The 23,162-nt window shown below is 43.0% G+C and overlaps 3 protein-coding genes across 13 annotated transcripts in view; 2 read left to right on the forward strand and 1 right to left on the reverse strand.

The window, feature by feature from the left end:
• LOC126984693 (palmitoyltransferase ZDHHC20-B-like) overlaps positions 1-4,914 on the forward strand; it is a 40,342-nt gene extending 35,428 nt beyond the window's left edge. For 3 of the 9 annotated variants that reach the window (XM_050838586.1, XM_050838588.1, XM_050838587.1), the window contains 2 exons: positions 1,311-1,450; positions 2,142-4,914. In XM_050838586.1, coding sequence (XP_050694543.1) covers positions 1,311-1,450; positions 2,142-2,188 — 187 coding nt within the window. In that variant the 3' untranslated portion in view covers positions 2,189-4,914. The remainder of the gene's footprint in view (positions 1-1,310; positions 1,451-2,141) is intronic. The other 6 variants (XR_007737461.1, XR_007737460.1, XR_007737462.1 and 3 more) reach the window with 6 other exon arrangements.
• A 299-nt stretch (positions 4,915-5,213) lies between these two features.
• LOC126984696 (vesicle transport through interaction with t-SNAREs homolog 1A-like) lies at positions 5,214-22,980 on the reverse strand. 3 transcript variants are annotated; one of them, XR_007737464.1, is made up of 7 exons: positions 22,851-22,980; positions 21,889-21,947; positions 19,113-19,254; positions 17,874-18,097; positions 17,001-17,077; positions 8,387-8,535; positions 5,214-6,858 (listed from the first exon to the last, which is right to left on the reverse strand). XR_007737464.1 is itself a non-coding variant. In XM_050838591.1 (6 exons), exons 1-6 carry the CDS (start codon positions 22,942-22,944, stop codon positions 8,460-8,462), a joined length of 672 nt encoding a protein of 223 aa, XP_050694548.1. In that variant the 5' UTR covers positions 22,945-22,980; the 3' UTR covers positions 5,214-8,459. The 3 variants fall into 3 exon arrangements, 2 of the variants coding, with proteins under 2 accessions (XP_050694548.1, XP_050694547.1); XM_050838591.1 differs by having other exon boundaries at positions 5,214-8,535; XM_050838590.1 differs by lacking the exons at positions 5,214-6,858; positions 8,387-8,535 and having other exon boundaries at positions 14,404-17,077.
• LOC126984695 (uncharacterized) lies at positions 13,152-16,188 on the forward strand. The gene is made up of 2 exons (XM_050838589.1): positions 13,152-14,695; positions 14,967-16,188. Exon 1 carries the CDS (start codon positions 13,243-13,245, stop codon positions 14,401-14,403), a length of 1,161 nt encoding a protein of 386 aa, XP_050694546.1. The 5' UTR covers positions 13,152-13,242; the 3' UTR covers positions 14,404-14,695; positions 14,967-16,188.
• Positions 22,981-23,162: the final 182 nt, after the last annotated feature.

A 23,162-nucleotide genomic window follows, 5' to 3' on the forward strand; every position in this document is an offset into this window, starting at 1 on the left:
GAGCAATTCTCTTCAGCTCTAAGGGGCGCTTTCACAGTCACTTTGTTTGTTTTGATCGTTACCAATGGCGGCGATCGACGCTATAGTTTTCCACGTGAAACTGGCCTATGGGGTAGTGGCAGCTGCAGAGGAAGCGAGAGGTGTTGAGAGTGTGTGGCAAGGTGCGGGGCTAGGCTAACCCCGCAGCCGCCACCACCCCATCGTCCATTTTTATGTGGAAATACTACAGCGGCGATAACAGCCATTGGTAACGATCAAAACAAACAAAACGACTGTGAAAGCCGCCCTCAGTGTCCCCACACAGCACAGACACCCATGGGACCATTGGGTATGTTTGTCAGTTTGGTGAATATAGTTGACATTGTGATGTTAATTGGCAAGCAGTTTGTCAAGTAAGTCAGTCATTTATTTACTGAGCAAACCTGTAAAAAAAAGTAACCTATTGCTGCTGAATTAGTTAAGAACTGATGTAAAATAACATAACGCTGACGAATCGTAACAGATCACGGAGTAGTGCCGGCAAGACCAAGACTGTGCACTGTTTGGTAAATAATCCCTCCATCCATCTACATGCTCACCTCACCCCAGCGCAGCATCTCTCAGAAACAATGCTCTCCATGCTGACAGGTCCATTCCTTTACCTGGTGTGGACATTGGCATCATTTATTTTTGGATATATGAGTCAGTTATAATGATGGCAATGTGGGGAAAATATATCAAGTCTAACTCAGAGGCATGACAGGAGTTGTAGGCATAGTGTGAGCATTGTTTTGTCAGTTGCTGGGAAGGACTGTTGTTGGAATGGTGCACCAGCGGGTGAACGTTCCCCAAAGGAATAAACCACAGCCAGACTTTGTCGCTCCTCAAGTGTGGGCCGTGATGAGGGATCGCTGCACCGCCTCCTCTTACTAATGTTGACCCTTTCCTCCCTTAAATTTTTCCTTACTCCTGTTTTTCATCCAAGTAGTTGTTTAAGGAGAAATAACAGTAAAATTTAGTAACTTATTTTTATGTATCTCACCTTTGTGAAAGTTGTAGTCGTAACACAACAGTAACACTCTGTACTATTTGAATAATCCAAAGATTCACATTGATGGAAAAAGAACACACTTTGATATGATCCTAATCCACACTTACTGTTTGTCCTTGTCTTACATAACATCAGAATCAAAACCCAGAGAATTACTACTGTCAAAACAAACAGCTTAGAAATTCAAACAAGAGAAATAAATAAATACCCTAATACTCAAGCCCCCTTCCTTACCACCACTACGTCCACTGCTGACCGCCACCTGCTCCCCTTCTCTCAGCCTCGGGGACGGTGTGACGTACCCGCAGCGCTGCATTGACGAGGACATGGATGGGCTGCTGGGGCCGACGGAGCGCTGGGCCGACGAGGATGAGAGCGAGATGGCCTTCACCGCCTACACCAACAACCACAACGGCCAGAGTGAGTGTGTGGACGTGTGTGTGTGGGTGTATGTTTGTTAGAGAGAGGGTGTGTGTGTGTGTGTGTGTGTGTGCGTTGGAGAGAGTGTGTATGTGTGCGTGTGTTGGAAAGAGAAATAGGTAGTGTGCGTGGGTGTTTGTTGGAGAGAGGGTGCGTGTGTGTTTGAAAGAGAGAGAGGTGTGTGTGTGTGTGTGTGTGTGTGTGTGTGTGTGTGTTTACCTGGTTGTGACGTACGGGAAAAGAGCTACACTCGCGCTGTCCCGTCTCCATATCCACTCTTATCCAACTTTTCCTTAAAATCATGAATGTTTCTTGCACAAACCACCTCCTCCTCCAGTTTATTCCACAGCTCAATGCTTCTGTTTGTGAAGCTAAACTTTTTCCACATCTCGCCTACACGTGGTCGCCCTCAACTTCTTTCCATGTCCTCTCGTTTCTCTCTCGCTCCACACACACAGGTCCTCTCTGTCCAGATTCTCCACCCCGCTCGCCACCCTGTACACCGCTATCAGGTCTCCTCTCTTCTTCTCTCCAGGGTTGTGAGCCCCATGCTATTGAGTCTCCCCTCATACGTCCGATCCCTAAGTTCCGGTGTGTGTATGTGTGTGAGAGAGAGAGAGATGAATGGATAGTGTAAGGGAGTGATAATTGAATAACGTACCATCTGTTCACCATTCCCTTCCCCCAACAGGCCTGGAAGAGGTGGTGGTGCAGCCTAACCACACCAACCCAGTGTGAGCGACAACCACCACCACCACCACCTCCCTGGATCACTTGCACCACCACCACCACCACCACATTGTGTAGACCAAATACAAGGGCACAACACCACTTCATTACCACTTCCAACACCCTAATCACTCACCACCACCCCTTACACTTATAGTTCTCATACCATACCAGCTTGACCTGACTTACACCCTTATATCACACCAACACCACACTTTTGAGAGAGAGAGAGAGAGAGAGAGAGAGAGAGAGAGAGAGAGAGAGAGAGAGAATAACACCACCATTATACACCAGTGCACTCCCTCCTCCTCCGTTTCTTCCTCTTCTTCTCCCTTTTCTTCCTCTCTTCTCATTTTCTCTACTCTTTTACTATTCTTTTCTCTCTCTACTTTTAACACTGGTACACTCCCTCCTCTTCTTCCTCTTCTTCTCCCTTTTCTTCCTCTCTTCTCATTTTCTCTACTCTTTTTTTACTATTCTTTTCTCTCTCTACTTTTAACACCAGTACACTCCCTCCTCTTCTTCCTCTTCTTCTCTTCTCATTTTCTTTTTTCTCTACTTATTTTACCATTCTTTTCTCTCTTCCTACTTTTCCTTCTTTTCCTTTTTTAGTTTCTTCCTCCTCCTCTTTATTTTTTACATCAGTACGCTCCCTCCTCCTCTTCCTCTTCTTCTCCCCTTCTCATTTTCTTTTTTCTCTACTTTTTTTTGCCATTCTTTTCTCTCTTCCTTCTTTCCTTTTCTCAGTTTCTTCCTCCTCGTCTTTATTTTCTACTTCCTTGTCTCTTCCTTCCTTTTATTTTTTTCGTCTAGTCACGCACCACCTCGCTCAGTCTCACATACACTGCATCTAAACCACACCACCACCACCACACAACATACTAACACCACACCACACCACAGTCAGTCATAGAGTATAGTAGATCTGACTTCAGCAATCTCCACCACCACCACACACACGCACATAGATGGTGGAGCGATGGACAGGAGGAAGCCAAGAAGGTGAATTGTCTCTGGGTTGATGTGGAAGAAAAGGGATGTGGAGGTGAGGATGGTGTGTCTGGGGGTGTGACAGGCAGGGAAGGATGTGTGCTTTAAGAGGTGGAGGAAAACTTGGATTACGTGGAGGTGTGGAGGAAAGGAAAGAGTGCGTGGAGGTGCAGTAGGCAAGGAAATGTGTGTAAGTGGAGAGGTGGAGGAAAACTTGGATTATGTGGAGGTGTGGAGGAAAGGGAAGTGTGGAGCAAGGAGAGATGGAGGAAAATTTTAAAGCCTGGAGGTAATGACTGTGTGTGGAGAGAGAGAGAGAGAGAGAGAGAGAATCCTCCTCCTCCTCCTCTGAGCCATGACATGTATGATATGACGGACAGTTCAATGCCTTCTTCACTTCCTCAGTCTGCAAGTAACAAGTAGCCTTAAGCTCCCATGTGATAGAGGCATGGGCTTGTGAACGCATGTGTGTATGTGTGCACCAATAGACCACTTAGAAGTACGCACACACACACTTGCCGCAGCCACGCTCTCACCTTGCAACCACTCGCGCACACGCACCCATTTGTAAGGCCATCACAGTCCGGTCGTCTTGTATTTCTGCGTTGATCAGCGAGGCGGGGCGACCTAGCACAGCGTTTTGTACTGAAGGAAAAGTCTGGTGAAGATTATAAGTGATTGGTAGTGAAGGAGAAGGTTCTAAGCTGATTGGTTGTGAAGGAGAAGATTATAAATGCATTGGTATTGAAAGGAAAGGTTACAAGCTGATTGGTATTGAAAGGAAAGGTTACAAGCTGATTGGTAGTGAAGGAAGAGGTAATAAGCTGATTGGTAGTGCAGGAAAGGTCATAAGCCAAGTAGTAGTGAAGGGAAAGGTGTTTCACTAAAGGCGTATAGGACATGAGGAGACGCTGTAAGGAAAATATGTTAGTCTGATAAGAAAGGGATGTGACACTAGATGATGTGGAGGTAGGTAAGGATGGAGTGTCTAGGAGGTGTGATGGGCAAGGAAATGTGTGGGATGGAGTGTCTAGGAGGTGTGACAGGCAAGGAAATGTGTGCTTTAAGAGGTGGAGGAAAACTTGAATTATGTGGAGGTGCGGAAGAAAGGGAAGTGTGTCTGGAGCAAGGAGAGGTGAAGGGAAAGGTGTTGCACTCAAGGCTCATAGGACAGATGGGGAGTTGCTGTTGTTTTAGCCCGGCAGCGTAGTGAGGGAAATGTTGCTCCCGGTGAATGGTAAATGTTTGAATTACCTGCAGGGATTAGAAAGCCACTTGAGCAATGCCAGCTGTTGAATAGGAGCAAAGAGTAAATCCTGTGCTTGGGGTTACTTAACAAAGCATTAGTACAAGTTATGAAGGGTTACTGAAAGCTGTTACAAGCCCAGGGTGATGTAACATTGTGCAGAAGCAGAGGAAAAGCTGAAAACTGTTAAGGCTGAGTAACGTTATTGAACAAAACCAGAAAAAAGTTATTGAATAGATAGAGGCAAAGAAAGTCAATCACACACAGTAGCATTTTAACATTGAACAAAACCAGGAAAAAAAGTTACAGAATAGAGGCAAAGAAAGTTTTCACAGTAGCATTTTAACATTGAACAAAACCATAAAAAAGTTACAGAATAGAGGCAAAGAAAGTTTTCACAGTAGCATTTTAACATTGAACAAAACCATAAAAAAGTTACAGAATAGAGGCAAAGAAAGTTTTCACAGTAGCATTTTAACATTGAACAAAACCAGAAAAAGTTACAGAATAAAGGCAAAGAAAGTTTTCACAGTAGCATTTTAACATTGAACAAAACCAGAAAAAGTTACAGAATAAAGGCAAAGAAAGTTTTCACAGTAGCATTGAACAAAACCAGGAAAAAAAGTCACACTCAGTAGCATTAAAAAACTGAACCAAGGCAAAACAGAAGCCGTCACAAGCCCATTAGCTTTATAACATTGAATAGTGAGAGGAAAGGCAATCCCACAATCCCACCAGCTTTATAACAAGTGGTCAGTATGTAAATAAGGTTATTGTACATACCATTCAGCAGTGAGGGGAGGAAGCACCAGGCAGTTAGTTATGTATGCTCTGTTCATATTAACATCCAAACCCACAAGGGAAAATGAGGACGTTAACAAAAAGAAGCTGTGTTCACTTTAACGCTACAAATAATCCCTTCCCATTCAGCACATACCAATCACTAATCCACAAGCACATCTCACTAACTGGCCACGCATGATCTTTAATCTTCCGAGTGGTATCTGTAACCCTTCCCGTTCATCTCGTACCCTTCGCCAACCCACACGCACATCTCACTAACTGGCCACACAGGATTGGAAGATACTGTGAAATCTTTAATCTTCTGAATGGTATCTGTGACCTTCCTTCCTTCTTTCCTTTTTTCAGTTTCTTCCTCCTACTCTTTATTTTTTTCTTCCAGTCATGCATCACCACACCACCTCTCAGTCTCATGTACACTGCATCTAAACTTCACAACATCACCATTACCACTACACAACATACTAACACCACTACACACAGTCACCCACACCACAGTCAGTCACAGTATAGTAGATCTGGCTTCAGCATTCATCTTATACCCTTCGCCAACCCACAAGCACATCTCACTAACTGGCCACATATGATCGGAAGATACCGTGAAATCTCTAGAGTGGTATCTGTGACCTTTTCCGTTCATCTCATACCCTCCGCCAACCCACAAACACATCTCGCTAACTCCAGCTAAACAGGATTGCTAGATGCCGTGAAATCTCAGATCTTAGGGGTGGTATCCATGACCCTTCCCATCCATATAGCCTTCACCAGTCCACGGGCACGTCTCCTCGTTAACTCCAGCCACATGTGATTGCTAGATGCTGTGAAATCTCAAATCTCAGGAGTGGCAACGGTAGGACTTTCATATTAGAACAGAGCCTAGCGGTGTTGCAGAGTCAGTAGAAAGAGGTTGCAGGGCTGGATTTGGTGGGGGTTCTTTGTTTGGTTAGAGTGAGCCTAGCGGTGTGGTGGAGTCAGTAGAGATTGGAGGGCTGGCTTTGGTGGGGGTTATTCGTCAGGTCAGAGCGGAGCATAGCGTTGTTAGAGTCTTGGGGAGCAGTGAGTGGGTTAGTGACTGAAGTGGTTGTCTTGTGAGTAGTGGCTGATGTACTTTAATTCCCCCACACCTGTACTGTTGCCAGATTCTTTACTGTACTCTCTTCACCTGTACTGTTGGCTAATACCCCTCACACTTTCCTTCACTGTTGCCAGATTCTTTTCATTACTCTCTTCACCTATACTCTCGGCTATATTCTTCTCATTACACAGTTTACTTCACACCTGTTTTGTTGCCTAATTCCTCACTCATGTTTCCCAAGACTAATTCCTTCCTTCCTTTCTTGGTATAATGTTTCCACTCTCTCTACCAAACCCTCAGTCCTTGCGCCTACTTCCTCTTGCATGCACAGTCCCCTTTGGTCCATGTGACATCCTCTACTTGTCCTAATCTTCACCCCTCACTCTTTCATTTACAAGACTTATTCCTTTCTTCTTGGTATAATGTTTCCACTCCCTGCACCAAGCCCTCAGTCCTTGCTCCTTTTCCTCATGCATGCACAGTCCCCTTTCTCCCGTGTGGCATCCTGTGCGTGGAGAGACAATACGGCAGTTCAGTTGGTGACTCCCGCACAGGCCTCTCTTCGCTCTGTCGTGTGATACAAAAAGGATGACAATGAGTTGTCGCCAATACGGAAAAAGAGTCCATGTTTGATACAAGTACGATAGTGTTCTTCTTTCACGAGTCTTGTGTGTTTTATTATTGTTATTATGCAACCTGACCCAGGATTCTGCCGCCCTCCTCAGTCACGGAATCAAACAAACACGCTCTTCGGTCCAGGGTAGAGAGGGACGTGAAGATGTACTTATGTCACGGCAGAATTCTGGGTCAGCGCTGTAGTGGAGTTCCCTAAAGGACTTAAGGTAATGTAAAGGACTCGCTGTGTAATCCTTTTAAGTGTTTTGCTCTTTGAAGTGTAACTTGTACATCCATTTAAAGAGAGTGGGAGGTGCTTTAATTAGTGTGTATATATAGAGGATGATGATGATGATGATGTACAGGACAAAGGGCAAGCCGCATATTGTAACAGTCTGACAATTCCCAAAGATATGTTTTAGGTGCATAGCCATTTGTATGTTGCCCACAAACCAAGATGATATACAGTACTTCTTTTTTTAGGATACTGGATATGTGATAGACTGTGTGTGTGTGTGTGTGTACATAGCTTGAGTTACTGGTATCCCACAGCAGCTGACACACACACCCTGACAGCAACACCCTTGGTTCAAAGTGACCTTCACCTCCGACAAGTGGGGATTGAGGGGCTATTGGACAGTCTGTGCCACACTGGTATCTTGTGTTCTATTGAGTCATTGTTCCGAGGCAGTAATCATGATAGTTTGAGGTGCACGAGTGACTTAGTGAAAGTGTCGTGCTTTGGGATGTAAATTTGTAATAACTCTGCTGAAATTTGAGTTTGTATATATAACTCCTTGGCCAGAGAGGCAGTGTTTAACCCCAAGGTTATATGAGCTTTCTTCTTTTGGACCACTTCCCATGACAGTGTGCCAGCCTTCATTGCCTAAGAGTTTTCTGTGATGTGATGTCAAGAAGGGCATTCAGTCTTAATTAAACTACAACAAAGTTCATTTCTCAAAATCTAAGGGAACCATAAAACAAACAAACCATCATTAGGGGTAAACAGTAGTGGGTCTTAGAGGGATGTTATTATCTTTAAGAACTGCCCATCACGATACTTCAGCACTCAACTTATCAAATACAATACATACTTCATAATAGTGTTAACCTGTCCGCTGCGATTGGCACAGATTTGGCCTTCCCTGGTAGCCTGGTAACATTATACTCCCAGGTCTTTCTCTGCCTCTGTGGTGGATAGTGGACTGTTTCCCATGTGGTATTGGTGTGCTGGATATCCCCTCCCATGGTGCAGGACTTTACATTTTTCTTCATTGAATTGTAGCAGCCACTTTTTGCTCCATTCCAGTAGCTTGGTGAGGTCTAACTGTAGGAAATCCGCATTCAAGGGGTTAAAGGTATGAATAGGTGCAGAGGGCATCTCATTAGTGGAGTGTGGATGCACCAACACTACCCAGGTCATGACAGGCCAGCAACATTCTGTCAGTGCTGGGGGTGGGTGGGGGTGAAGGTCACTTACTGCTGTGTGCTGCTGGGTGGGCGGCCGTGTCGTCTGTCAGTGCGGAGAGACATAAGGATCTGCTGTGTGAGAATCAAGTGCCCAGGATGGAACCTTTTAAGTGGCCGGAGCATCGCCAGCTGTGTTTAGTTTCCTTCGTTCCTTCCTGCCTGTGTTGAGAAAAGAAAATTAATGTAATGGAGGAAGCGTGTTTGTGTCCATTAAAAGAAAAAGTTTGCACATAAAGAAAAAAAAAACGGAGAAATGTCATGATTACTACAGCTACAACAGTGTCTTGGGTTTTCTCCCAAACGACTGTGTGTGTGTGCGTGCTTCAGCATATGCATCAATCTACAATGTGTGTTGCCTGTGCATTTCTTGTATGAACATATTTTTGCCACACATCCCGTGACTGCATTCCATGGGTGATGCTGTGAGCCAAGGAGAGATAGTTATACGTTCAGTACGCCGTGACTGACTGTTGCATTCCTCCAGCTATGTAGAAGTGTTTGAGTGTGTGTGTGTGTGTTTGTGCGCATGTGATAGATGACAGTGATACACACACACACACTCAAGCACAGACAGATGGACACAAATCAATTCTGTGATGCCTCAAGAAAACAATATAGTTGTAGTGGTAGTTGTAGTAGTAGTCGTGGCAGCAGCAGGTGGTGGTATTTTCGCAGCAGTGGGAGGACACCAAAACAATCTAGCAAAGGAACAAAAAAATACTGGCTGTGGAAAGCCTTCCCCACTGCCTCCACCACCACCACCACCACAGTGCTTCTCTCATCCAGTCATCAAATGCTCAGAGACTTAGCCAACCTCCACCACCCCAAGACAGACAAACAGGGCGATGGAGACTTTCGGATTCTCCAAGTCAATTTATTACGTGTGATGTCCTGCACCGGCCAGTCAGTCACTCAAGTTGTTCATATGACTGACTAATCAACCCAGCCTCGTGTAAGTTGCTGTACGCACTGGCGGATGGCAAGGTGACAGGCAGAGAGACAGAAGTGTACTTAATGAGTGTGTATGAGTCTGGCGGTGTGTCTGCACCAGCCGCTTCTTGACTATCACTTGACTACCATTACTACAGCAAAACCTCACTCCCAGCAAGGGGCAAAGGACCATGGCATGAACAGTCTGTAATATAACTTCAAACAGCCTGGAGCATTTAGTATTTGCCAAAGCAAGGTTACACGGTGCTGCATAATCTGATAAGGTAAAAGCAAAATGTATAGGAAGTAAACTGCATCTCTTGGGTCAACTGTACTGGCAAGGAGTGGCAGACAAGCAGCTTAAGGGTGGCTTTAAGGCTCTTAAAGCAAGAGTAAGAATGACCAGAGGCTGGTGTGTGTGTGTGTGTGTGTGAGAGAGAGAGAGAGAGAGAGAGAGAGAGACCCAAAGAGAGCAGCATTACATCCACACGCTGTAATGGACATGAAGAGCTTCCTGTCATTGTTCCCTCACAAGCCACAGTTGCTCTGCTGGGATGAGGTTTTCCCTGAGTTGCCACAGCCACCACCACCACCACCACTAGTCGGTGCGTGGGGGCAGCAGCAGCGGTGGTGGCGGCAGGGGTGGGTGTGCCCAGCCCGGGGTGACGCACCGCTGCCGCCTTCCTCTCGTTCACACGCTTTGTTCACAACTCCGTTAGTAACGTGTTTGTACGTACTTTTCCTCACCATTCTTGACATGTCTTGAGTGTTGCTTCAAGTGTGTGTTTTGTTCTTTTTCTTGTCTTTTGATTTATATGATTAGGTTTGTTGTCTGAGCAAAAGTTTTACTTTTGAATTTTTTAGATAATATACAAATATACAATGTTCCTTGAACCTTTACTTTTATTTGTCCTTCCTGAACAAAGAACAGCTGCAGTGACCCACTAAACACAGGCACTGCTGAAGCTCCTCAGTCTGCAGACACACCCGCGATAAGACTGGTGACAATCCCCTTCTGGCTGCCGACTTGAGAGGTGTCTGGATAACTCCTCAAACCTCTTTCTTATCAATTTCTGCAACACTCGCAGTCTTCGTTCAATTTTCATTCTGTGGAACACCATCTCTCCTCTAAACCTCACCGAAACACAGGTTTCTGAGGCAACTGACAGCAATCTCTACTCTGTTCCCTCCTACTATCTCTATCTTAAATTTCAATCCAAAGCTGGATATATATATATATTTTTTTTATGTCGCAGCCTATTGCGCCGGTAGGCTTCTTCACGGTGGATCCTGATGGTCGGTTCAAGGCTTCTTCACGGTGGGTCCTGAAGGTCGGCCCAGCCTGTTCTGGTGCAACGACATCACTTATTCTCGTGCCCACGACCTTCATTTCTGAATTTTCCACTATCTGGCTAAGACTTCATTGTCATTCTATCACTAAATATATCTGTGCTGTTTATCTCTCATCTAACTCTACTAACTATGTAAAAATTCTTTGACTACTTGAACTCTAAAGTGGAGCACATCTTGACCCACTCTCTCTTCGCTGAAATCTCCATCTTAGGAGATTTCAATGTTCACCAACAGCTTTGGCTTTCATCCTCTTTCACTGACCAACCTGGTGAACAAGTCTTAAACTTTGCTCTCCTCAACGATCTAGAGCAGTTGGTTCAGCACCATACACATATTCCCGACTATCTTGGAGACAGGCCCAAAATACTAGACATCTTCCTTACCTCTAACCCTTCTGCTTACTGTCAAACTGTTCTCTCCGTTGGGCTCCTCCGATCACAACCTCATTTCTGTATCCTGTCCTATTGCTCCTGTACAGCCTCTGGACCCACCAAAAAGGCGATGCTTCTGGCATTTTGCTTCAGCTCGGAAGGCTATGGACCTGATGGAGTGCCTCAACCTGTGCTTCCGTGCTGACACCCTGCCTGGTCAAACTCTTTCGCCTCTGCCTGTCAACATCTACCTTTCCTTCCTGCTGGAAGTATGCCTTCATACAGCCTGTGCCTAAGAAGGGTGACCATTCCAATCCTTCAAACTACCGCCCTATAGCTTTACTTTCCTGTCTATCTAAAGCTTTTGAATAAATCCTTAACTGGAAGTTTCTTAAGCATCCATCCACTTCTGACCTTTCTAATCGCTAGTATGGGTTCCACAAGGGGCGTTCTATTGACGATCTTCTTGCTTTCCTAAGTGGCTCTTGGTCATCCTCTCTTGGCTGTTTCGGTGAAACTCTTGCTATCGCGTTAGACATATCAAAAGCCTTTGATAGGATCTGGCACAAATCTTTGCTTTCCAAACTACTCTCCTACAGTTTATCCTTCTATCTGTACCTTTATCTCCAGTTTCCTCTCTGACCGATCTATCACTGCTGTAGTAGACTGTCACTGTTCTTCCCTTACACCTATCAACAGTGGTGTCCCTCAGGGGACAGAAAAATACTGTGTTTGTGTCCAGTCAGTAGCTATTTGTGGCAGTCCCTGCTGAAGTGAAGTAAGCAACATATGGGAGTCAATATTGAGATATCACCTGCCTCACATCAACCAACTATTCAGGTGTTCTCAGGCAAGGATGAGCATAGAGATCAAAACAAGTGTGAAAGTGGTGATGAAACACACAGCTGTGGAGAGCAGAGCAGCCCAAAGCATCCAGCGGCAGCCCAAACCACCCCATTACCAAAATCTAGAAGACATGTTCATGTTCAGGAGGGCTCCAATCTAAACCTGCAATATTATCATTTTTTAAGTTTTGAAAAATTATATCACAAGTCCTTTACTATACTGTTCATACTTACTGGAAAATAACAACTTTAGTAATGAAGGTTACAGCCTTAACATGATGATGCCCTCTTCCCCTCTACCCCTCCCCCCCCCCAAAAAAAAAAAAATTGCCAAAATTATGGGCCTGCAATGTCATATTCACTTTACAAAGTGGGATTGAAAAATAGGTAAGTCACCCCTCTGCCCACTGAAGCTGAGGAAAAAAAGGAAAATATAGTGTAAGAGGCATCTACACGCCCTGCTGCGACCATGACAATTCTGGATATGTCATCACATTTTGCCCTGAAATGAATGGTCTGCACCTCTGAAATAAACTGCCTAGTTCTGCTAAACAAATAATCCAAAATGTATCGAACACCAGAGTGCAACTCTGGGTGTTCAGGTGTGGGTTTTTAAAGAGATCAACCCCTGAACCTCCAGCCCCTGCCCCTGTCCACCGCCCACTCCCTGATTACGGACCTGACACTGTCCAGTGTTGAATTCTGCATCAAACTTCTTCCCTTTACTGAATATCACATATGCATTTTGTGACTGTGGCTAGTTTTCCCTCTCACACTCGCCCCCTTAAAGCTACTACACAGCAAAACTAATCATGATTGTTTATAAAATCTAATTAAACCAACCTAACATCACTAACAGGGGCTTCACTGCCCCTCAACACCCCTCCTGTAGTATGACAAATAAAAAAAATAATTTGCACCACATTTCCTTGCTATTTCCACGCTTGTTTTGACCTCAAGAACAGTAGAGGTAGAGTTGAACCCAATCATAAAATACATAATAGCCAACCCAGTCATAAAATGCATAATAGCCCCTGACGGTTACACTTCCCTGCTGTTTGATTAGTTTCCCACACACATTTTTTTCCACCTTATTTTCCCTCCCTTCCTTTTCCCTTTCATTCATTTCACCCCTTCCTTCCGTCTTTCCCTTCATTCATTCTTTATATATATTTTTTTCTTTCATTCCACAAACGTAAACATGACAGCCTGCCGAGCCCCGCCCCCTTTTTTTTTTACCGCCCATTACGCCTATTTTCCGGCCTTAACTCACCTCTATATCATCCCTAGCCGTAGCAGGAGTCCTATTTCTTCCTTCAGGAGGCGCGGGTACTTGCTGGTCTTCCTCAACGGCGGGAAAACACGAAATGAAGATTCAGTGCGGGTTGGTCACTTTCCTCCCGCCCGCCATTACTGCAGTGTTGCCAAGTCTCGAGGCAGAGGTACAATTTTTCTCATTTTCTTTTCCTCCTTCCTTCTTTCCTTATTCTTTTCTGTTTCTTCATTCTTTCATTCTCTTCCTCCTTCCCTTCTCTTCCTTCTTTCCTTCGTTGTTTCTTCATTCTTTCATTCTCTTCCTTCTTCCCTTCTTTCCTTCGTTGTTTCTTCATTCTTTCATTCTCTTCCTTCTTCCCTTCTTTCCTTCGTTGTTTCTTCATTCTTTCATTCTCTTCCTTCTTCCCTTCTTTCCTTCGTTGTTTCTTCATTCTTTCATTCTCTCTCTCCTTCCCTTTTCTTTCTTCTTTCCTTCCTTGTTTCTTTATCATTTCATTCTTTCTTCTTTCTTTCCTTGTTTCTTCATTATTTCCTTTTCTTTCTTCATTCTTTCATTCTCTTCTTCCTTCCCTTCTCTTTCTTATTTCCTTGTTTCTTCATTCTTTCATTCTTCTCTTGTTTCTTCATTATTTCCTTGTTTCTTCATTCCTTCATTCTCTTCCTCCTTTCCTTCGTTTCTTCTTCCCTTTTCTTCCTTCTTTTGCTCCTCTCTTCTTTCTTGTTCCTCCCTTTTTCTTTTTCCTCTCTCTTCCTCACTTCTGTTCCTCCCTTCTTTCTTCTGGCTCTTCCGTCTTCCCTTCTCTCCTTCTCTTCCTCCCTTCTTTCTTCTGTTCCTCCCTTCTTCCATTCTGTTTTCTTTTCCTCCCTTTCTTCCTTTTCTTCCTCCTCCCTTCTCTCCTTCTCTTCCTCCCTTCTTTCTTCTGTTCCTCCCTTCTTTCTTCTGTTCCTTCTTCCATTCTGTTTTCTTTTCCTCCCTTTCTTCCTTCTCTTCCTCCTCCCTTCTTTCTTCTGTTCATCCCTTCTTCCCTTCTGTTTTCCTCTTCTTCCCTTCTTTCTCCCGTTCCTCTCTTCTTCCCTTCACCTCCTCCCTTCTTTCTTCTGTTTCTCCCTTCCTCCCTTCTGTTTTCCTCTTCTTCCTCCCTTTCTTCCTTATCTTCTTCCCTTCTTTCTCCTGTTTCTCTCTTCTTCCGTTCACCTCCTCCCTTCCTCCCTTCTTATCCTTAACACTGAAGGTAGAATGGAAAGTACTCTAATATCTCTCCATCAGCCTTTAATTCGACATGATAAACCCAAACACAGTAACAGTTGTAAGCTAATGTGGTACCATAACACAAATAGCCATAAATAGATTGAACATATAAGTGACTCATAAACATACGGAAAGGGATTAGGAAAGGGAGGGAGGTGTGTGTGTGCGAGTGTGTGTGGGGGGGGTTTGATATGTTATTTAAAGGGACAGGATTGAGACACTGACTTGAGGTTACTGAGATGACTTTATTAGAAAACATAACCAACTAAATAAAACTACAAACATTATGAGATTAGGTTCGGAATATACTATTAATATGGTGAGGTTAAAGAGTGAACAGGCATGGTCAGTCACATAATAAAAAGATGGTTAGACATAAATAAAGCAAGTACGACTAAAGATTAGGTTAGGGATTAGGAAAGGGAGGGAGGTGTGTGTGTGTGTGTGTGGGGGGGGTTGATATGTTATTTAAAGGGACAGGATTGGGAAATTGACTTAGAGGTTACTGAGATGACTTGATTAGACAACATAACCAACGAAATAACACTACGAACATTATGAGATTAGGTTCGGAATATACTATAACTATGGTGAGGTTAGATCGGACTGAACAGGCATGGTCAGTCACATAATCAAAAGTAGGTTAAATATATATAAAGCAAGTACGACTAAAGATTAGGTTAAATAACGTGATGGAAATGCTCGACTATGACATGACTCAAAGCTAAATACAGTAAACCCTTGATATAATGGACTAATTGGGGGGGAAAACTTAGTCCGTTAATGCCGAAAGTCCATTATAAGCAGCGGAAATTTAAAAATACATATAATAATACCAACGAACCTAATAAACATAAGTACAGTACAGTCATCCCTCACATAGAACGGTTTCCAATAGTTCGGTTTTGGTTTTATGTGGATTTTCTAAGAAGATTTTTTAGGATTTTAAAATTTCACGACGAGCAGGAAATTTAAAAATCCTAAAAGATCTTCCGTGACAATCCGTATAAAACTGAAACCGAACTATTGGAAACCGTACTATTTGAGGGATGACTGTATATAGTTTTTTTACTGTCCGTTATATCCGAAATCCGTTATAAGCGGGTCCATTGTATCGAGGGTTAACTGTATTAATGAATGACTGAAGAGGCAAAAACATAACCAAAGGAAATGATGTGATGAAGTTGATGACATATGGTGGGCAGTGTTCCGTCAGTCGCTGGGATAATACACCATAACAAGACTGGGTGAATGATATGCTACAATGAAAATGACAACACTCAACCATATCATGAAATTCAGACATATGTAAAACCCAATATATAATGCATTTGTATGATGAAATATAATATGACTTGTATGGGTTTATATATGATGGCACAAAGGGTAAGTGAGTTATGAAGCTATGAAAAGTGAATGAGAAATAAACGGAATCTGAACCTAGAAACATGACAGGGGAAAATAAGTTGAAACTGGGAAAAAAAAATTAACCAAAGACGGGAAAGAAAACTGAGAACAAAAGAAACATAAATAAAAAAATGCTGAATGAAAGACAAGAAAACAAGAAGTGGGATAAAAGAAAAAGAAAACTTGAAAACTAAACATAAAAAAAAATAATCAGTACACAAATAGACCAAAAAAAATAATAATGAGAAATAAAGAGATTGAATAAAAAAAAATTAGTGTGTGTAAAGATTAAAAAAGAAAACTTGAAAACTAAACATCAAAAAATAATCTAAAAAAACCCATAAAAAAACAAGAAATAAAGAGAAACAAGAGGAAGAATATGAAAAAAAAAAAAAAAAAAAAAAAAAGTGTAAAGATGAAAAAGAAAACTTGAACAGAAAAAATCAACAAAAACAAAACAAAACCAATCATGAAGAATTCTTGACACGTACGACAACTAGAAACAAACAAACAAACAAACAGTGAAGAAAACAAGACCGAGGAGAAAGAAGCACAAAACAGGATGAACAAGAAAACACAAACAACAACAACAACAAGTAACTAATGAAGAGGAGGAGATCGACATACAGACAAACTGAAGGATAGATAAACACACACACACACACACACACACACACACACACACACACACACACACACACACACACAAGGTTAATACGACTTTGATGACTCATGGATAACTTCTGAACACCCACACACATTCTCTCTCTCTCTCTCTCTCTCTCTCTGATGATGGCAATGATGATGATGATGGTGATGATGGAAGATTTGGGGATTAATTAGAGTAACAATAACAGTAATAATAAAAATAATAATAATAATAATAAAGAAAAGGCAAGAAAGAAAAAAAAGAAATGGAATACAAAAAAGGAAAGCAAGGAGAAGGATGGAAGCGGAAACTGACACAAAATAGAAGATAAAGCAAAATTATATATCAAAATAGAAGAAAATATACATAACCCGGGGAAGGAAAATGACACATGATAAAGAAAAAAAGGAAAAAGTTATCAAAAATATATATATACAAAACTCTCTCACTTTCTCTCTCTCGCTCTCTAGTGGCGGGTGACCTCGACATATATCGCGATGAGGATGACCACCACCACAGCTCCCACCACCACATACAACACAAACCTATTCTGCAGTGTTCTTCGGAGCATGGACCCCAGGACTCGAGAGCTCTGGTCCAGGTCGCTGTCTGCCTCCCGTAGCTGTGTTGGGGAGAGAGAGAGAGAGAGGGTTGGAGGGAGAGGTCACGGGCGAAGGTGTTATAGGCAAACCATTTCCGATAGTCCGTTTGGGTGTTCAGTTCCGTGGGTCCTTTCCTCCCCTCTGCTATGCTACACGGTCCCCAACACCTATCCCTTCCTCTCATATGTTAGCTATAGGTAACGTATGAGAGGGAAAAATAGGCATTGGGACTGTGTGGTTGAGCAGAGGGCAGGAAAGGACCCGCGGAATCGAACGCCCAAACGAACTATTTGAAATGGTGAAGGGAAGTGCACATAATCAGGAAACTATCTTCTCGTGCAAAATCTCGTGCCTCCTCAGAAGATGGATACGGAAAAATTCCTCCTAGTCCTCCCCACCACCGGCACCCCTGCTTCATGAGAATGCCATATGAGGTGCGTAGTGAAAAAGGTAAAGCCACTGTTGGGGGTATACGCTATAGCTGCTTGTGGCCTCGGTGCTCATCTCCATACCATTGGGCCTTGAGTCTTGGGTCAGTGTGAGATCATTTACTACTAATATATCCTTGTCATGTTTTAGGGAATGGATGGCCCAAACCAGGTGTGTAAAACAGGTGAATAATCCAAGTTACCACAGTCTCCCCAGGTACCCATTAACTAACTTTTCTGTCCACTCTCATCTAAAAAATTTGGGGTAAGTTTGGTCTATTTGCAGAGTCACCTTACTTGTGTGTGGGGTGTCAGCATATAACCCTGCCAATATCATGAGTCATCTATAAATACTAAGCTAACACGGACTCCTTGCATCCACACTCACCCTCTGCCGCGAGTGGGAGATGGTCTGGCGCTGGCTGTGGAGGTCGTTCAGGATCTGGGCCCCGATGTGCTCCGTCTCCAGTGCAATTTTGTGCCCCTGGGTGAGACGGGACGATGTGCGCTCCAGCGTCTCCGTGTTGTCCAGCAGTGCCTGTGTCTGCTCCTCCCCGACACTCAGCCCCGCCCCAGTGCCACCACCCAGCAGCTCATCTCTTGCACTGGTTCCTATGTGGGTGCAGGTGTATGACGGTAGTAATAATAATAATGGTAATAGCAGTAATAATAGTAGTAATAACAACAATACTTTTCTTGCTCAACTCTCTTGCACTACCTCCTGTGTGTGGGTGTAGGTGTATGATAATGATAACAATAGTAATAATAATACAGTCATCCCTCAAATAGTACGGTTTCAGTTTTATGTGGATTTTCATAGAAGATTTTTTTAGGATTTTTGAATTTCCCGATGGGCAGGAAATTTAAAAATCCTAAAAAGATCTTCCATGACAATCCGCATAAAACCGAAACTGAACTATTGGAAACTGTACTATTTGAGGGATGACTGTATTTCACTTAGTCAGTTTTCATCACATGTGCTTTAGCTGATCCATGTGTAAGTGTGCCTTCTTTTTTACTGATGAGACAAATCACTTTCACTCTAACTCTAAAACACTCCCCTCTCCTTACACACACTCCACTATTTCTACACTATTCCCTCTTTCACTACCTCTAACTCTATGCCACACCCTCTCCTTACACACACTCCACTATTTCTACACTATTCCCTCTTTCACTACCTCTAACTCTACGCCACACCCTCTCCTTAAACACACTCCACAACTTCTACACTATTCCCTCTTCCCACATACACTCTTCCACTACCTCTAACTCTACGCCACACCCTCTCCTTACACACACTCCACTATTTCTACAACATTCCCTCTTCCCACATACACTCTTCCACTACCTCTAACTCTACACCACACCCTCTCTTCACACACTGTTCCACTACCTCTCCTTACACACACCCCTTCACTTCCTCTTCCAACATACACTTTTCCACTACCTCTAACTCTACACCACTCCCTCTTCCACTACCTCTAACTTTACACCACTACTCCTGACTCACTCTCCACATCCATGCACATCATCCTCACCCTTTCCACTTCCTGTCAGCTCTCACCCAAACTACCTAACTCCACGCATATCCGCTCCCACTCATTCCACCTCACTCCACACTTACCTGATGCCATGGATGAAGCTCTCACCCGCCCACACTCCCCCTCCAGGCGGCTCAGCTCCACCTGGTACCCCCGGATGTGTCCACGCAGCCGTTCACGAACTGGCGGATCAGCGTCCCTCACCTCCAACTCCATCCGCTCCAGCTGGTGTGGATAAAAGCGAAGATGATGACTTTTTTTTTTCAAGAGGTTTGTATTTTTTTTGTTTGCTTTAATTTTTTTTTGTGTGTATGTATGCATGTTCCTTTGTTTTATATATTTTCTGTCTGTCTAGTTTCTCTCTCTCTCTCTCTCTCTCTCTCTCTCTCTCTCTCTCTCTCTCTCTGTCACTTAATCTCAGCCTTAACCATTGAGGTAGGAAGGGTGGAGAGGCCATGAATCATGCCAGTTGCCTCTTCCTCAGTATTATCTGAGTTTTGTCAATCTCACCACCAGATTTTGATAGAAGGCAAGGCAGAGCACGCATGCTCTTAGCAGTACCTCCTCCTATCTTCCTATGCCATCCTACTTCCGTGGATAGGTCCACACCTTTTTGAAATCTCAAACTGGGGTCATTTGAGCTATTTTTTTTTCTTATGTCGCGGCCTATTGCGTTGTTAGGCTTTTTCACTAGTGGGGCCCGATGGTCGGCCCAGCCAGTTGTGGTGCAGGCGAGTGTTTATAGTGGCGCCATCCTGTTTTGGCTCATACTGCCCCCTGGAGCTCATCTTTGAGCCTCTCTTTGGCGAGGTAATCTAGAGTCCGGGATGATGGGTGGTCTTCAGGGCAGCATGTGGGTAGTCTTAGGCCACTCGGCGGTGACTGAAAAATCCCAGCTATGTGACGGCCAGGATTCAAACCTGCGTCCCTCCTGGATCTCCTGGATGCGGCGCCAGCATGCTAACCACATAGCCACCGCCTCCCCAACAGATTCAGCTATGGAAATAAAGGTAGCCTTCTTCTATAAGGTTAATGCTGTATTATGTGTTATAAATTATTTCTCTGAATGCTGTGCAGTAACTAGGCTCTACTAGCTTCCAGAAAACTAAAGAAACTTGAGACACTGATGTATATAGTCTATGAGTGCAGTCTAGATATCGTTCACTGTATTTTGACAGCATGGGAACCAGATCAGGTTATATTAGATTAGATATAGTTAGGTTGTATTTGATTAGTTTTGATAGATTTGTTAGGTCTTATTGTTTACGGTAAATAGGGTAAGGTAACCAGTAGTGGTCCAAAATGTCCCCACAAAAAGACCAAAGCAAAATCAACAAACTTCATATCATATTATACTTCAACCATCCCTCCATCATATACAGAAGTATCCCACAAATAACATGTATATCATAAAAACTATGTACCCTAAAAGAATGCAATTAGGAAATAATGCTAAGGATTTTTGTTGTCTGCCTTGTTTCCGTGTATTTTTTTTCTTTTCCTTTTGCAGGTTGATTTGGGAGGGTAAACTTCAAGAAATAGGTGTTGGTTTTATTCCAGTACATATCTATAAACTACTGGACAAGGAAATCAAGACTTGACCAGTAGGTTTCAAATGACTGCTAGAGAGACACAATCCACAGCAATACAACTCAAGCTCTATGGCATATGAGAACAAGAAGCACTGTCCTGTGAAAACTGTCTGTGTGCCACCTCATCAAACTTACCCCACTGGCTGTCCAGTAGGTACGCAGTGCATGTTGTCCAGTAGGTACTAGAACCCCAAATCCAGAGTGCAGGGGTTCATGGATTTGCATTTACTACTTCTATAAAGGAAATACTTATCTCCCACTTCAAATTGTAAAGTGATAACTGCTATTTTGTTTGAAGGAAGTCCTATATTCTTATTCACTAAAACTAAAGTTTTTCCTTTACAATATACATTTCACTTGATTAAACTGAAATGTTACACTGTATGTACCCATAAAATTTCATTAGAATTGGGCAATTAGTTATCGAATTAGAGCCAAATTAGTGCGAAACTAAACAAACTTTCCTTAAACCTAAAAACAGACTACACATTTTATCCTATGACAAAAATATATATATCAGTGAAAGGGCTTGATTTTCTCTAAAAGATTTAGGAGGCAAATTTTGAATGAGTTCTAATTAAAAGTTAGTGCAAAATTTGCAACTACTAATTTAAATTATTTTTTCACAGACTAATTGTAGATGAATGAAATGGAAAATAGAAAATCTAATCCCTAAACATTGTAGCGCAAATCAAGCTCTTTCCAGTGATATGCATATCGTTGTTCTAAAAACAAATAAACTAACATATAAAGGGAGGTTGAATGAATAAAATATCGGAGACTCTTCTAGCTGTTGTAGTTTTTAGTTATAAATTAATGAGTACCTACTGGACAAGGGTGAGTACCTAATTTATACACCATTTTTCTGTACAGTTAAATCTTATTAGAAAAATGATTGTACCACATGAAACTATATCCATTACTTTATTTTCAAACAATAATTCATGTAGTTTGCTTAAATAGTATAGCGGGTACAGTCAGAGGTAAAAAATTATGTGTGATATGCTTTGTGCTGCGGCGATGTTGCCGCTGACAGCGGAGAAGGCTACTCTTATTTCCACATTCCCTCCAGATTTCTTCCTACCATAATATGGCTGATGAACAGTTCACTGGCTCCAAACTGAGGAACTCATGGCCTCTCCCCCATTCCTACCTCCATGGACTTAAGTATCTGACACACATATACACATGCATACCTCCTACTAATTCCTCCACCTCCTCCAAACACACACAACACACACAACACACACACACACACCCTTCTTACCAGTTCCTTTGCCTCCTCCACAAGCTTCTCCACCTCCTGCACAAGAACTCTTTGTTCCGCTGCAAAACAAGTACAAGCACATATCAGGAAATAACAACTAACTAAGCACAAATTGGCCACTTCCTACTCTGTGGCAGCCAGGTTGTAAACAACTACCTGGACACTTCATCCTTTACATACATGGACCAGGTAAATGCTAGAGATGTGCAACTATAGTCGGTTCACCCAAGTCTGAAGTGTGCATTATCGCTTGGCCAATTTTGAATTAAAAAAATATTAGTAATGTCGCAAATAGCTGTTTTATTAATAAAAAGCCTGCTAATTTTCTCGGTGTTGGCCAACTTCAAGGCTGTTTAATAATCATAATCAGCGATCTTGTAAATTAACAAAACAGCTGTTTGTGACATTACTAATATTTTCAACTCATAATCGACTATAATTGACAGTATTTGTTATTGCTGCCTGCATATTATTGACACTGACGACTGTTTACTATGCGTAGCCTTGCATACAGTACCTATCCACGAAATCGAACACGCCGTGTGGCTGCAGGTTGCCGTTGCGCAATAATGCACACTTCAGACTCGGGTGAACCGACTATAGCATCAGTATCGGTATCGACCTTTATTTTTAGTATCGGTATGGGCACATCTCTAGTAAATGCACTCACTCATTTTCTCTCGCATTTCTCAATCTTTATCCTCCTCCTCTTCTTTTCCTTGCTGAAATGCTGGTGGTGGTGGTGGTTGGGATGTCCACCTCTGAACCCAGTGGCCCCAGGTTGGAATCCCGGCATGGTCCAGTCAGCTGTTCCATATCAAGATGTACACACACACACACACACACACACACACATAAAACACCCCGCCCTGAATCCAAGCCCCGCCTCAGCCTACCATATGTGAGCACGCCCAGGCCGCCCACGCCCGCCCCGCCCCGCCCACACCTTCAGCCCCGCTCACCCTCCTCTCTGGACGCTATGATGCATATCTTGGAGGTTATGTCCGCCGTCACCGTGGCAAACTGCTGCTCGAACTCGGTCATCAGCGTCGCCATGTTTGTTTACTTTTTGGTGACCGTCCCCGGGGCAAGACAAGACAGGGGACGAGGCCAAGACCGAGACTAACATGTATATATATTTATTATTATTATTATTATTATTATTAGTTATTATAATTATTATAACTATAATTATTATTATTACTATGGGGACGAGGCCAAGACCGTGACCAACATATTTTTTTTATGCTTAAGCTGTTATCATCATTATTATT

Source organism: Eriocheir sinensis, chromosome 57, assembly GCF_024679095.1.
Source record: "Eriocheir sinensis breed Jianghai 21 chromosome 57, ASM2467909v1, whole genome shotgun sequence".
Taxonomy (NCBI): domain Eukaryota; kingdom Metazoa; phylum Arthropoda; class Malacostraca; order Decapoda; family Varunidae; genus Eriocheir; species Eriocheir sinensis.

Excerpts from the sequence above, each read along its gene's own strand:
- LOC126984695 (XM_050838589.1), top strand. The coding sequence starts at position 13,243 with ATGAAGATTCAGTGCGGGTTGGTCACTTTCCTCCCGCCCGCCATTACT.
- LOC126984696 (XM_050838590.1), bottom strand. The coding sequence starts at position 22,944 with ATGGCGACGCTGATGACCGAGTTCGAGCAGCAGTTTGCCACGGTGACG. Across the intron at positions 21,948-22,850 it reads CATAGCGTCCAGAGAGGAGG|CGGAACAAAGAGTTCTTGTG; the intron begins GTGAGCGGGGCT and ends CTTGTTTTGCAG. Across the intron at positions 18,098-19,112 it reads AGCTTCATCCATGGCATCAG|GAACCAGTGCAAGAGATGAG; the intron begins GTAAGTGTGGAG and ends GCACCCACATAG.